The sequence below is a fragment of the Bos taurus genome, chromosome 13 (genome assembly GCF_002263795.3).
Source record: "Bos taurus isolate L1 Dominette 01449 registration number 42190680 breed Hereford chromosome 13, ARS-UCD2.0, whole genome shotgun sequence".
Taxonomy (NCBI): Eukaryota; Metazoa; Chordata; class Mammalia; order Artiodactyla; family Bovidae; genus Bos; species Bos taurus.
In genome coordinates, this window is record NC_037340.1 from 58,962,390 (window position 1) to 58,976,628 (window position 14,239).

General features: G+C 51.0%; 1 protein-coding gene across 1 annotated transcript in view; it reads left to right on the forward strand.

Annotated features, from left to right (window-relative positions):
* Positions 1 to 12,657, forward strand: part of BMP7 (bone morphogenetic protein 7) — an 85,425-nt gene extending 72,768 nt beyond the window's left edge. The window contains exons 4-7 of the mRNA NM_001206015.1: positions 2,903 to 3,100; positions 8,257 to 8,333; positions 10,181 to 10,291; positions 12,010 to 12,657. Of these exons, the coding sequence (NP_001192944.1) occupies positions 2,903 to 3,100; positions 8,257 to 8,333; positions 10,181 to 10,291; positions 12,010 to 12,159 (536 nt within the window). The 3' untranslated portion in view covers positions 12,160 to 12,657. The remainder of the gene's footprint in view (positions 1 to 2,902; positions 3,101 to 8,256; positions 8,334 to 10,180; positions 10,292 to 12,009) is intronic.
* Positions 12,658 to 14,239: the final 1,582 nt, after the last annotated feature.

Genomic DNA, 14,239 nt, shown 5'->3' on the forward strand with positions numbered 1-14,239 from the left:
TCAAAGTTCATCCATGCTGTAACATGGATCCGTACTTCTTTTTTTTTTTTTAATGGAGAATACTATTCCTTTGTATGGATACACCACATTTTATTTATCCATTCATTAGCTAATGGACATTTGGGTTGTTTCCACATTCTGGCTGTTATGAATAATGCTGCTGTGAACCCTTGTGAACCTATGTCTTTAGTTCTCTTGGGCGTATACTTAGGGGTGGAATTGCTGGGTTGTATGAGAACTCTGTGTATAACTTTTTGAGGAACTGCCAAACTATTTTTCAAAATACCTGCAACATTTTTATAACCCCAACAGCAGCATAGGAAGGTTCTACTCTCTCCACATCCTCACCAATATTCGTTTTTTGTCTGCCTTTATTTTAGCCATCTTAGTGGGAGCAAAGTGACATTTCACTGTAGTTTTCCATACTCCTGCTTTTGAAGCTGAATGTCTTTTGTGGTGACACAGCTTTTACCTTTTAAGCCTTAATCTTTTCTCATATTTGGTGACAGAAGGGGAATAATCCATAGCCACCCTCAGTGCCTGTGCTCCACCAGGCCCAAGATAACTTGCTACCCCATTCTCTAGTTCCCAAGCCTCTAAGTGAAGGGGGTAAGAAAAACCCTAAGATGGCAACTCGGACTAAACAAAGAGGTTTATTCATTTGGGTGATTGGGGCAAGAATCCGGCCAGCTTTAGAACTGGTTTGATCCAGTGATATACGAGAAATCACGTGTCTGTTGTTCTGTCTGCTCTTCCTTCCACCAGCTCAGCCCCATTTGATGATGCAGTCCACCTATGGTGGCCAGATGGTGGCTGTTTCTGGGCTCTCCTTCCTCCCTCAATGCTGTCCAGGGAAAGAGAAGGTTGCTCTGAACCCTACACTTGGAAACTTCCATTCATTGGCTCAATTGAGTCACTTGAACCAATCACTATAGTTGGAGGGTTGGTTGCTGAGTATTAGAATACAGGCCCCGCCCGCTATGGCCGGGCTGGAGTCAGTTTAAGGCACAGCTGCCTAAATAAAAATTGAGTTGAGTAGCAAGAAATGGGGTGCGGGGGAGAGGGCATGGATGAGACAATTGGCATTGCCCCTGTTTCACAGATGAGGAAATAGAGGCCCCAGCATGCAGCTTCCTCATGGGCTGGTCACCAGCAGATGTAGGTTTCAGCCACCTGGAGACCCTCTTTCCTCTGTCTTCCTATTTCTCAGCTGAGGCTGTGGGACCCTGGACCTGGCTGTACTGCCAGTGGCCAAAGCGAGCCAGACACCCTCCCTCAGAGGTGCAGTGACTGCATTTAGTGGATCTGAAACAGCATCAGGTTTTCAGGGAGGCATTTTTATTTTGCCCTAACAGCCTTCCAGGGGGAGGAGGGTGGTGCACAGTTCCTAGGGGCTCGACTTTAATGGTTTCTTTTATAGAATCATTCAAATTATAGATGAGTGAACTCGAGGAAACCCTGCTAAAGAATGCAGGAAAGCTGGCGTTAAGAGGGACTAAGGTGAAGTAGTGGTGGGTGGGGGAGCTGTTTTGAACATTTGCTGTAATACAGCTAAAGCAAATGCCCCTGATGCTGAGCTGGTCCTTGGGCATCTGGGTTTGTGGACATCTGGCCTGTCTGGAGAGCTCCAGGGAAAGTTGATTCCAGAGTGACTGGGCCCAGTGCCTTCGCTGGCCTCCAACCCCTTTCACCAAACGTGCAGGGACCATATCTGTCATGATTAAGCAGCCTGCCCTGGTTTCAAATTCAGCTCCCTCACTTCCAAGCTCGTTGTCCTTGGGCAAGTTTTCAGCCTCTCTGAGCTGTTTTGTCTTCTTGCTTTATCTTCCTTTGGAATACTTATCACCACTGGGCATGGTAGTGGTTATTGACCAGGGGAAACTTCTGCAGAAATTAACACTTGTGACTGGCAATTTGTTATGTAAGTGAATACTGAGATGTCTCTGATCAGTTAACATTGGAGTAACAACACGTTTTAATACGTCTCAATAATGAGTTAAGTATGTATTGACCAATGTCTTCATTGTTGCTGCAGCTGGTAGCCTGTTCTTAGCCTCCATCACACCGGACCCACCCTCAGAGCACAGAACACCCTGACTGCCTCAGCCGCCTTCTCACCCAGTATCCGGGGTTGCCAATTCTCTTGGCATCCCTCTTCCTCTTGTTCTGGCTTCCTTCAGATCCTTTGCCAGCGAGCAGTGCTTGTGCACAGCCTCTGTTGCATTCCCCAGACCTCTCAGATGGAGACAGGGCCCCTGGGCTCAGCCCTCACGTCGCTTGTCTGATCTGGACCACTGTCCTGAGCTAGCATCTAATCTAATGAGCACTTCCGGTGTGCAGAGGTCTGCTGGGAGCATCTGTGTGTCGAATGTCAGAGGCTGAATGTGAACCCAGGAAGGTAGGCCCAGGGCCAGAGCCTGTCCTGCCTCCAAGGCTGTCTCTCCTGCTGGTGAAGTTGATTCCAGATGTGGCTGGGCCCAGGTGAAGAGGGATGGGGAGTCAGACTAGGACTCAGAGGTTCCACTGCCTGCCCACCTCCCCCTCCCTCTTCCCTTGGGCGTCAGGTGGGGGTTTCAGTTGGGAGCCGCTGAGTCACACTGTGTCACACCCCTCCTGGCTCCGTTTGTCTCCGCGCACACATCACCACGGGCTCCCTGCCCTGCATGATTCCTGCCTGCCTTCCCCACCAGTGTGCACGCCCAGAGGCCAGGGAGTTCTCTCTGTGACTCCCACTGTGTTCCAAGTTCCTAGGACAACCCGGTGTAGAGTCAGAGCTGAGGCCATGCTGGTGATGGAGGAGTGGCAAGTACACGGATGGACATTGTGAGGTTCGCTAACGTGACATCTGTTCAGCCCTTCCCACTAACCACCTGTTCTGTGCATTTGACTGCTTCCCGTATAGGACAGAGCATCAACCCCAAGTTGGCGGGCCTGATCGGGCGGCAGGGGCCCCAGAACAAGCAGCCCTTCATGGTGGCCTTCTTCAAGGCCACCGAAGTCCACCTCCGCAGCACCCGCTCCACGGGGGGCAAGCAGCGCAGCCAGAATCGCTCCAAGACGCCCAAGAACCAGGAAGCCCTGCGGGTGGCCAACGTCGCAGGTACACCGGGGTGGGGGGTTTACTCCACGGACCCCCAGGAGCCCACAGGGAGCCCCCTGCAGGACTCCAGCCGGGGGTGGCTCAACATCCATGCATGTGCTCCACAGATGGTTCTGGAACCCATGCAGCAGGAAGCACCACCCACAGAATCCCTTCCTGCCCAGAGCTCCCCATCTTCATTGTGTAAATTGTCTTATAAATTCATTTCGAAATGCAAGTAGCGGAACATGAGTATCACAGGATGCCAAATCATGTGAAATTTCTAAACAAACAAAACAAGAGCTACAAATAAATAAAGGAGAACTTTGAAAACATACATAGAGGGAAGACTTCACCCCATTGTCCTGAGGAAGGCAGGGAGAAAAAGCGAAGGGCAGTTGCTGTATCTTTCATTTTATTTCAAGTGAAATGCATTTGAAACTCATGGCAAACTTTAACACTTGTTGAACATGGGTGGTAAGATTTTCTTATAGAGCCTTCCCAGCTCTGGGTTCATCATGAGCTGGAAAAGGCCTGGGGTTGGTGGGAGCAAGTGTGGAAAGGAGCGTGGGGGTGTTTAGAAGGGTGAGGGGGTGTGGCAGAGCAGCCCCCACTCTCAGATCCACATATATTGTCAATAGCTTCTTCTGCCTTACCTGGAAGGTCATTTCCAGAATTTTGAAATTGCTGTTCATTTTCCTTTTCAGGGAAAAGCAAAAATACAGTTACTGTGATTGGTGATGTTTTTTAAGAGCAGGGCACCCTGCCAGATGGACTCCAGTGAGTCTGTGTGGTTCCAGAGTTTGTGTGCAGAGATTTTGTAAGAATTCTTTTCTGGCAGGTGCATCCACTCTTTTTTAGGCTGCTCAAGTGAAATCTGATCCCCCAAATTAAAAAAGCAACAAAATCTCTTCATTTGTATTTTAAGCATGCTCTATGCCGGGTTCTCGGGGGTTGGGGTTCAACAGCGAAAGCCCAGCCATGGCCCACAGTTCATGCAAGGTGGGCAGAAGGGGGCTGTCACTCACAGGCACGCTGATCACAGCCCTGGGAGCCAGGAGATGGTGATGAGGGACCCTTTAGGGGATGGTTCAGAGGAGACTTCTTCAGGGGCAAGCTGGTGCCCCCAAGGTGAGGCTGGGTGGGCTGGAGACCAGCACTCCAGACAGTGGGACGCACAAGTGGAGGGAGTTTTCATGGCAGCTTTGGCGGGCAGTGGAGGGCAAGCCACGTGGCTGGGACAGGGAGGGTGCGGCTGGGGAGTGAGCAGAGTCAAGTGTCCTCTTGGGAGCCACATCGTGAGTTTGAATTTCATCCAAAGCAAATTTGGAGGCCTTTGCAGGGTTTCAAGCTGTGATGTGGGGTGGGGTTGATAAGCAGCTCATTCTGGCTGCTCTGAGAATGGTGGGGAGCAGGGTGGGGCGCTTGGGGAGGGTCAGCGTAGGGAGACTTGTTAGAGGCTTTTCCATGTCAGGCAGGCAGGAAGTGCTGGCAAATGTCAGCCGTGCAAAATCTCCCATGTGTCAGAGGTCTGTCAGGTGTAATGGTCTGACCAACGCAATGAAAGGGGAGGGACTGCCCTTAAAGTCTTAGAATTGCACACCCAGCTTCCCCACCACATCCTTACCAAACCGCCATCGTCCCCACTTACATAACCCCCAGGACGGGGCCCTCACTACCGCACATGACAGCTCTTCTACCTTGGCTAGGATCTGCTTTCTTACTCTAGATTTCTACTTCCTGGTCCTGTTTGAAGTTCACTTAAATCCTGCCTGGAAGTTTAATTAAAAAAAAAAAAAATACCAAAGCCTGGGCCCCACCACAGTCTTAAAAAACCAGAATCTCGGAGGGTGTGTTTGCCTGCACATTCCCATTGAAAGTGCTTTACCTCCTCCCATAACAGCTTCCCAGATGGTACAGTGGTAAGGAATCTGCCTGCCAATGCAGGAGACATGGGTTCAATCCCTGGGTCGGGAAGATCCCCTGGAGGAGGCAATGACAACCCCTTCCAGTATTCTTGCCTGGAAAATTCCCATGGACAGAGGAGCATGGTGGGCTTGCGTCCATGGGATCACAAAGAGTCAGACACGACTGAGCGCCTGAGCACACACACACCTCCCGTGATGGGCTAAGAACCCTGCTGCAGGGGCACACGAGTAGAAGCCTCTCCCCCATGGGAGCCCTGTGTGTGCTGGAGGGACTGGACATATTCTGCCGACATGCCTTGCCCCCCAAAGGCCTTCAACTGCTCTTCAGACTGTGTGGTTTGGGGTGAGAAGCTGGGATCCTCACTTCCCTTCCACTTCCTTCTCCCACCCCCATTTGGACCCAACTCCCCTGGTCATTAGCCATCTTCACCAGATGACCCGTGGGGGTGGGAGCTGAGTCCAGGCAGCTGCTCAGGCGGGGCTTGTGGAGGTGGATGAAGCAGCTCCTGCTTGCCTGCCCGCTTCGGGGGGGGCGGGTGGGGCAGGGCAGGAGGGCAGGCCAGCTGGGAGTCCACTTTTTGAGCATCTCTTCTTCCTTTTCCTTGTCTTTCTGTTAAGAAGAGGTCAGAGTGAAATAGTTCTGACCACTTCCTCCCAGAGCAGCTGTGTTCCAGGGGAGGCTGGAGGAGCCAGGTGTCTGAGGTCCCTGAGGGCAGAGTCAGGGCCCAGCCCATACTGGCGTGCCCACAGCTAGCTTCAGGAGCTGCTCTTGGCCTTGGCCTGTGGGGCCTTGGGCTTCAACATTAAGCCAAATATCATTGCCTTGTTTTCAGGGTTGGGGAAACTGCACTGAGGCCCCTACTCGTAATTGATTAGACATTGCTAATCAATTAAGGCACTTTCTTCTCAGTGAGCCTGCACGTACCTTCAGATTCTTCTTTACTCAGGGCACCAAACAGCCAGCAATGTTAGTTCTCAACACACAGCTTCTTTGCCACACCCCTGGCCCAGGCTAAAGTGCTCAGACCTTTGTCTTGTTCAGGCTCCTTCACACAGCATCACAGCTGAGGTTGCTCCTGTCTCTCCCATCTCCCTTCCGCCTGTCTACAGGGAAGGAGGGGAAGAAGCCTTGTGGAGTTGCTGCCTGGGGTTACAGGCGTGGTCACAGCGATGGAGGCTTTCCTGGACTTCCGCTGTGTCTGTGCCTTCCAGATGGCACAGTGTGAATGATCCAGGAGGTTGCTCGGTTCCCCTCTGAGGGGTCCCTTGGCCTTGATCTTTGCATATGAATGACCACCGGGCCCTCAGCAGCCCTGCTACCCTCATAGCTGGCGTTCTCGCTCTCTTTCAGCCCTCAGGTTAGGTCCTGAGGTGAGGAAGAGGGGCCCAGGACTCCCATTCCTGCTCCATCCTCCCTAACCTCCCTCACCCCCAGCAGTGGAGCTCAGTGCAGACCTTTCCCCTCCTCGCTGCCAACCGCCGACCCCAGCATCGCCGCCTCATTCCCATCCTTCTGCCCACCACCACTCCTGTCCTGGTTATTGCTGACTTCTAACCCTCCTCTCCATCCCACCCTGTCCTTATCCTGGAATCTCCTACCTGGCCCACCATCTCACTTCCTTTGGTTCTTACACAAGCACCACTTCCTCTGAAGGCTCTTGGTTAGACAGCACAGAGCCCCCAGCACATTGTTCCTGTCCTCCTCTCCTCCCTTAGTTCCTCCTCGATGCTCGTCTAGATGGAACGTAATTGGTGTTTACTCATTTGGTCATCGTCTGCCTCCCTTGCTGGAAGATAAGCCCCTCGATGCTTCATTCACACTTGTAGCTCCAGTGCCCAAACCAGTATCTGCAAACCCATAGATGCTCTGTAACAGTTTGTGGGAATGAACAAACGAATGAATGAATGAATGAATGACATACTGGGCACCAAGGTAATGAGGGCCTGAGACACCCAAAGCCCGGTGCTCCCTGCCGCCCTCATTGGGATCATCTCACTGGTTCTGAGTGTTTCCTAGGGGCCAGGATCCCTCCCTCCTAGAAACTTACAGGCCATTCTGTCATAATCAATTGTCATTTCCTCACTGGTTTGTACATTTTTGAAAATGTCTTCTCTCAACCCTAGATATAAAGATGTGTGTAAAATTAGGAATGTTCACAAAAGCCAATAGAAAGCCCATGGGAAATTTTAGATGGAAGAGAGAGAGATTGTGGTTAAGAAAAAAAAAAAATGAATCCCTCTTGCTCCTGGGTACAGGGAAGATTGTGCAGTGGCAGCAGAGTATGTGTTTGTGTCAGAGAGAAAGGGAGACAGAGAAAGAGATAGACACAAGGAGAGAGACAGAGAAACAGATACTCCTGCATGTTTACAAGCACTCAGTTACAAACCCCAAATTCCTACCAACTCTACATACTTCTGGAAAACCCCAGCGCATAATTTTCGTTCCGCAGAGGAACCTCAGTGTTGTGTTTTTCTGAAAGGTCAATGGGACTTGACTTTTTGCCCTCTCGTGTCTTCTCGGTGGTGGGAGCTTTGTCCCAGGCCCTGTCTGTGCCTTCTCCTGCCTCCCTCCATGGGGCTGAGCATCTCGAGGTGTGAGCCTGAGTGGAAGCAGCACACCCCCCTACCCCACCCCCATTCAGGCATGACGGGATGCAGATGGACATGGATTCCCACGTGGAATCTGGGCAGACATCAGCAACCAAACCAGAGAAAACAGCGTGCACAGGAGGATCCAGGGATAGCTGTGAACTAAGACTGTGTGAGAGATGGGGGCTTTGGTACCACCCCTATAGAGGCCATTTTCAGGGGGCAGAAATGAGTTTTGAGGCTACAGATGCCTGAATGACCTTTGTGTCCAGCTCCCAAAGTTTGCTTGGGGTCACGCCACTGCCTTAGACTGCTGCTGCTGCTGCTGCTAAGTCGCTTCAGTAGTGTCCGACTCTGTGCGACCCCATAGACAGCAGCCCATCAGGTTCCCCTGTCCTTGGGATTCTCCAGGCAAGAACACTGGAGTGGGTTGCCATTTCCTTCTCCAATGCATGAAAGTGAAAAGTGAAAGTGAAGTCACTCAGTCATGTCTGACTCTTAGCAACCCCATGGACCGCAGCCTACCAGGCTCCTCCGTCTGTGAGATTTTCCAGGCAAGAGTACTGGAGTGGGTGCCATTGCCTTAGACTGAGGAAGCATTAATGCGTGTGTTTCCTCTTCCTCCCCATGGTACTTCACCTCTGCTCCCCATCACTGCAGAAAACAGCAGCAGCGACCAGAGGCAGGCATGTAAGAAGCATGAGCTATACGTCAGCTTCCGGGACCTGGGCTGGCAGGTAAGGGGGAGGGTGGCTGGGTCTGCCCCGGTGTTGGGAACCTCTGGTATGGGCTTCCCTGTGCTCCCCACCATGGCGGTGGGACTGGGTCCCCTATGTGCAGTGAGCCGTGGTTCTCATCTCTTGAGATTCCAGCTGTTTAATCGTTAAGTCGTGTCCAACTCTTTTGAACCCCATGGAATTGTAGCCCTTCAGGCTCCTCTGTCCATGGGATTTCCCATGCAAGAATACTGGAGTGGGTTGCCATTTCCTCCTCCAGGGGATCTTCCTGACCAGGGATCGAACCTACGTCTCCTGCATTGACAGGTTGATTCTTTACCACTGAGCCACCTGGGAAGCCTCATGTTCTAACTAGAGGCTGCAGGGATGCCTCATGAAACCCAGGAGCAGAAACCTGGTTTCTGCTAGAGACTCAGGCTAGAACCAGAAGCCCAAACACTGTGGACTGTGAACCTCATTCTCCGCGTGAACCCCATTGGCACCCTGCACTGGCTGCTTCCCTCAGATATGGACAAGTCCATGTGCTGGAATCCAGCCACCTGGAGGGCGGGCCCCCACCCTCTGTGGTGTCTGTCTGCCTTCTGCCCCTCCTTCCCCCATCTGTGCTTCAGATTCCCAGGGAAGGGGCTGATTGGCCCAGCTTAGGCTAGGTGCTTGTTCCTGAACCAATCAGGTATTGTAGGGCTGGGATCATGTCCTAGGACCATGGCTGGCCCCCTCTGGAACCATTTAGCTGAAGCAGGGCAAAGGGCAAGGGATGAATCCTAGAAAAACAGTATCTCAACTGTTGATGAGTTTCTATGACCTCCTGGGCCTTTTCTAGGCATTGGAGATGCAGCTTTGGGCATAGCAAGGTGCCTGCCTTCATGAAGCCCAAATATCCCTGGAAAGGGTGTTGTCATGAAATTACCAGGGCCATGGTTTTGTTCTCCCCTCACAGAGCTTGTATTTCCGTGGGAGGGTCCAGATTCTTCCCAGAGGATAGTACAGTGTTCCCAGATACGCCCTCAGGGCTCTTGTGCACACAGACAGCTTGGAGCCCTCCTGGGATTCTGTCCTCACTCTTAGGATACCATCCACAGTCTAAGGGGTTGCTCACGTCCTAGTGTGGAATGGAGCCCCCAGGTGCACTGAGTCCCTGAGGGGTGTAGTCATTGCTAGAGCGCCATCTCTGTGCTGACCTGACCACAAAGCATCCTTTGTTGAGTCACACAGTGTATCAGGCACTGTGCTGCGTGAAGCGAGGTCTGAAGGCTTTGTTAACAGACGGCCCATGCTACCACATAGCAGGGCTAAGACTGATACCCTCGGTCACCTCTGTCTGTGCCACCTTCCAGTGAAGAGCCAGTGTCCATTCTGGGCTCAGCCCAGCCCCCTGGTTTTTCCCTCATTTTTACTGTCTGTTGGGACAAGGGCTTCACAGCTGGCTCAATGGGTAGGTAAAGAATCTGCCTGCAGTGCAGGAGATGCAGGAGACGCGGGTTCGATCCCCAGGTTGGGAAGGTCCCCTAGAGGAGGGCATGGAAACCTACTCCAGTATTCTTGTCTGGAGAGTCCCACAGACAGAGGAGCCTGTAGGGCTACAGTCCATAGTGTCTCAGAGTCTGAAGCGATTGAGCACTCACGCACTAGACCAAGAAAGGCTGCCTCCTGTTTCTTCTGCCTCTGCAGAAGCCCCAGCCGCCCAGAAGGAGGTGGGCTATGCCTTTGACCTCTGGGAGCTTCGGAATCTGGCCCACAGGAGGAGGGTTTCGGCCTGGAGGGTGGGACCCTGCCATTCCTACTTTGTTCTGACCACGCCCCTCACCTGACCATGCCTCCTCATGCTCTCTGATCTCTCCCCGCAGGACTGGATCATCGCACCCGAAGGCTATGCCGCCTACTACTGTGAGGGGGAGTGCGCCTTCCCTCTGAATTCCTACATGAACGCCACCAACCATGCCATCGTGCAGACGCTGGTGAGTGTGGCCTGCGTGCCGTCCGGGGTGTGGCCCGCCGCTGCAGCAGGGCCACCAGATCCGGCCTCATGTCCCTCCAAGCTGGGGCCACAGCAGGTCTCTAACATGTTATGAGTTTCTGGAGCCCTGGGCCCTATTGCTTTCCTGGGCCCTTCCTCCATAAAAAGTATGTTTAACAGGATATAAGTATAATCATTGTGTATGATCTTCAACCCTGAAGTGCATTTATTTCTCCTAGTTTTAAAAGCAGATAGAATAGTTCCTAAAAGTATCATAAATAAACAACACTGTGCCTAAGGGCAGTTGCCCTGGCCTTGCCTCAGTCTGGGTTGTTCCTGGTAGTCAGCATCTACCTCTTTAGGCTTCCCCCATCCCCTGCTCCACAATGTCTGGGCTTCCTACAGGTGAGGCAGCCTTGAGAGTTGGTCCCCTCCTAGAGTTCACATCTTTGCCTCCTAGCCTTGATTTCATGGCTCAGCCATTCAAGGGTGTTTATTGAGGCAGAATCATCTAATATAGCCTAGACTTGGACCATCCGATATGGTACCCACTTTTATATGTGGCTCTTGAATACTTGAATGTGGCCAATCTCAACTGAGATGTTTTGCAACTATAAAATACACACTGAGTTTTGAAGCCTTAGTATAAAAAAATATAAAATATCTCATTCATGACTTATGTTAAGTATATATTGAAGTGATAATAGCTTTGAAATGCAGGGTTAAATTATATTATTTAAATTTATTTCACCTGTTTCTTTTTCATTTTGTAGCGTATAGCTACTAGAACATTTTAAATTACACTTGTGATTTGCATTTGTTTTTCTTGGACAGGACAGGCCTGGTCCAGAGGCCAGCAATCTTTTTCTGAAAACAGCCAGATAGTAAATATTTTTAACTTTAAGAGTCATAAGTTTCTGTTGCAGCTATTCACCTCTTCTGTTATAATGCAGAAGCAGCCACAAACGCTGTGTGATGAATGGGTGTGGCTGTGTGCCAACAAAACTTTATTTATAAAAACATGTGGCAGAGCAGGGTTTGACCTGCAGGCCGACCCTTGTCTGGCCCAGGGGTTCTCAACTTGGGGCAGTTTTGCCTCCCAGGGAATATTTGACAATGTCTGGCTTCCTCGGTGGCTCAGCGGTAAATAATCCACCTGCAACGCAAGAGCTGCAGAAGACATGGGTTTGATCCTTGGGTCAGGAAAATCCCCTGCAGGAGGGCACAGCAACCCACTCCAGTATTCATGCCTGGAGAATCCCATGGACAGAAGAGCCTGGTGGACTACAGTCCAAGGGTCGCAAAGAGTCAGAGGCGACTGAAGCGACTTGACATGCACGTCCAGAGACATTTTTAGTTGTCACAGTTGAGGGGTGGGGGTGGAATGCCTCTGACTTCTAGAAGTGGAGCCCAGGGATGCTGTCAAACATCCTGGAATGTCAAAGAGGACAGCCTCATGAGGGAGAATGACCCGGCCCCCAGTATCTTCCTAGCTGTATGCCATGTGACCCTGTATGCTCTGGTTCTCTCATCTGTAAATCCAGGATAACCCTGGAACTGAGTTAGTTAGCCATCAAGTGCTTAGAACTGGGAGTGCCCAGTGAGTGTGACCAGTGGGGATTCTGTCCAAGCAGTACCTGTTCCGTACAGGAATACGGAGGCCAGGGAGGAGTGACTCTCCAGGTCTCACCACCACCACCGTTTTCGGGTGTGTTTCAGGTGCACTTCATCAACCCGGAAACGGTGCCCAAGCCTTGCTGTGCTCCGACTCAGCTCAATGCCATCTCTGTGCTCTACTTCGATGACAGCTCCAACGTCATCCTGAAGAAGTACCGAAACATGGTTGTCCGGGCTTGTGGCTGCCACTAGCTCTTCCTGGAAGTCACACGCTTTCGAGTCACGTTTTTCTGGATCCTGGGTCTCTCACCGTCCAGCACCTCCCACCTCTTGGGCGAGGAGCCAGCAGACCACCTGCATTTTGTGAGGCCTTCCCATTCCCTCTCCCCAACTATAATGCTGTAGGAGTGTTAAGGAATTTGAGAGGCAGATGGCTTTTGATCCGATTTTCATCAGCATCCTACGGACAAGATCCTACAAGCTGCTGCAGGCAAAACCTAACAGGAAAAATATATATATATCAAGAAAAATTGCTGGGCCCCGATCACTGGCTGTGAAGTCTCAGCCGTGCACCAACTCGTTCCCAGGGGTAATTACGACACCCTTCAGCCCGGCCACCAGCAGTGGGAGGAAGGGGGTGTGGCCAGGGGTGGGCATGCTCTTGTTTGTGTGAGAGGAAGATGAATGCAGAAGTCCCTGTAATAAATGTCACAATAAAACGAATGAATGAAAATGGTTAGGATGGTACAGATATATTTTCCTAAACAATTTATCCCCATTTCTTGGTTTACTCTGATTTCATAAACAGAAGCTGTAGCTGGCAGAGGGAGTGGAGGCCCCCTTTCTGTGCCATTCCAGTTTCATTCTGAGGCTTGCCCAGGCCCACTGTTTATGTAGGCTCACCCCAATGCCAAGATTTGTCCAGTGAAGGAGAGGGAAAATTTATCCTTGGAGTTGGGAGTGTGTTGACCTTGAAGGATAAATAGGTTCCATCGTTCAGCCAGGTGCCTGGTGGCAGAAATTAAGATAAGTGTGTGAAGTACTGGCAGACACTTGGAATTGGTTTTCCAACTCTCCCCCCAGTAGGAAGTCAGTGAGAGGTGGCAGTTGGAGGAAAAAAGCAGTCAGGACAAAACTTGCAGCTCAATCCTGAGTTAGGGCCACCATAGCTCTATTTTAAGAAGCACACTAGCTCTTAACGGGTGGATGGGCAGGAGGGTCATCCATCCCCCAAGCAGACTCCTCTATTGGCCGTTGATAGCAGCATCCTAGAGTCTGGGCTCTGATGAGGGCCTCTGTAGTCACCGATTTTCATTCACAGACCCCTACGGGAGGACCCTGCAAAAGAATCAGCCCCTGGAAGCAAGGGAAAGGTGACACAGTGGGAGGTCTGCTGGGAGCAGGATGTGCAGATATGCATCTCAAATGGAAGGCTGAGGAAGCTGTCTTGAGAGTGTCCTGACTGGAAGGTACCGTTTCTGACATGGCCCTCGGCACATGCCTCTCTCACCTTAGCCAGAAGGTCCCCAGCCTCCAGCTGCACCATGGGCCCTGGAGACCACCAGGCTGTCTGTGAACAAAAAACAGGGTTATCCAGGTGACGCCTGCAGCCCCTTGGATCTGGTCTAGTGAAGAACTGTCTCTCCATGTTGATTAAGTTAGTTCCTGGAAACACGGGGCCCTGTTTTAATTTTCTTTTATTTTTTCTTCTTCAGTAGCTTGGGCTGCAGCCTTCACTCTGCCTGGTCAGTGGGGAAGAGTCGCTGTTTTTGTTACATTTTGTTTTGTCTGTTGACAGATCTGGGGATTTGGCGAGATTCCCTCTTGCTGCAAGCTTTCACACCACGTACACCCCTAGCATCATTTGTACACTGAAACCTGTAAATAGCTGTTACAAAACAAAGAAATTATTTATGTCATCTGAAGCTCATTTTAGACCCTCTCCAATCCCTTGTTCAGGACAACAAGCTTGCTTTCCTCCAACCTGTTTATTTTCTTATTTAAGACTATTTATTAAATGGTCAGACTGATGTACCTTCAGCCATTGCATAGAGCAGTCCTCAGAGAAAATGCTGTATATAGACAAAATAAAAAGGGTTTTGACTTTGCAATAAAAGGAGACATTTGGTTCTGGTTTTGGGCCTGTGTATGTCTGTGTTGTTTTTTCTCTCGATGCCTGGATATTGGAGTTCTCTTGGTCTGCTGAGAACTCTTTGCCTTAGCCTCCACCATTAACACGCTGTTTATCATCCAGGCCTGGGGGAGAAAGGGACGCTCATCAGTATTCGGTACAGCTGTGCGGGGCTCCGGGCAGGAGAGATGGAACCAAACA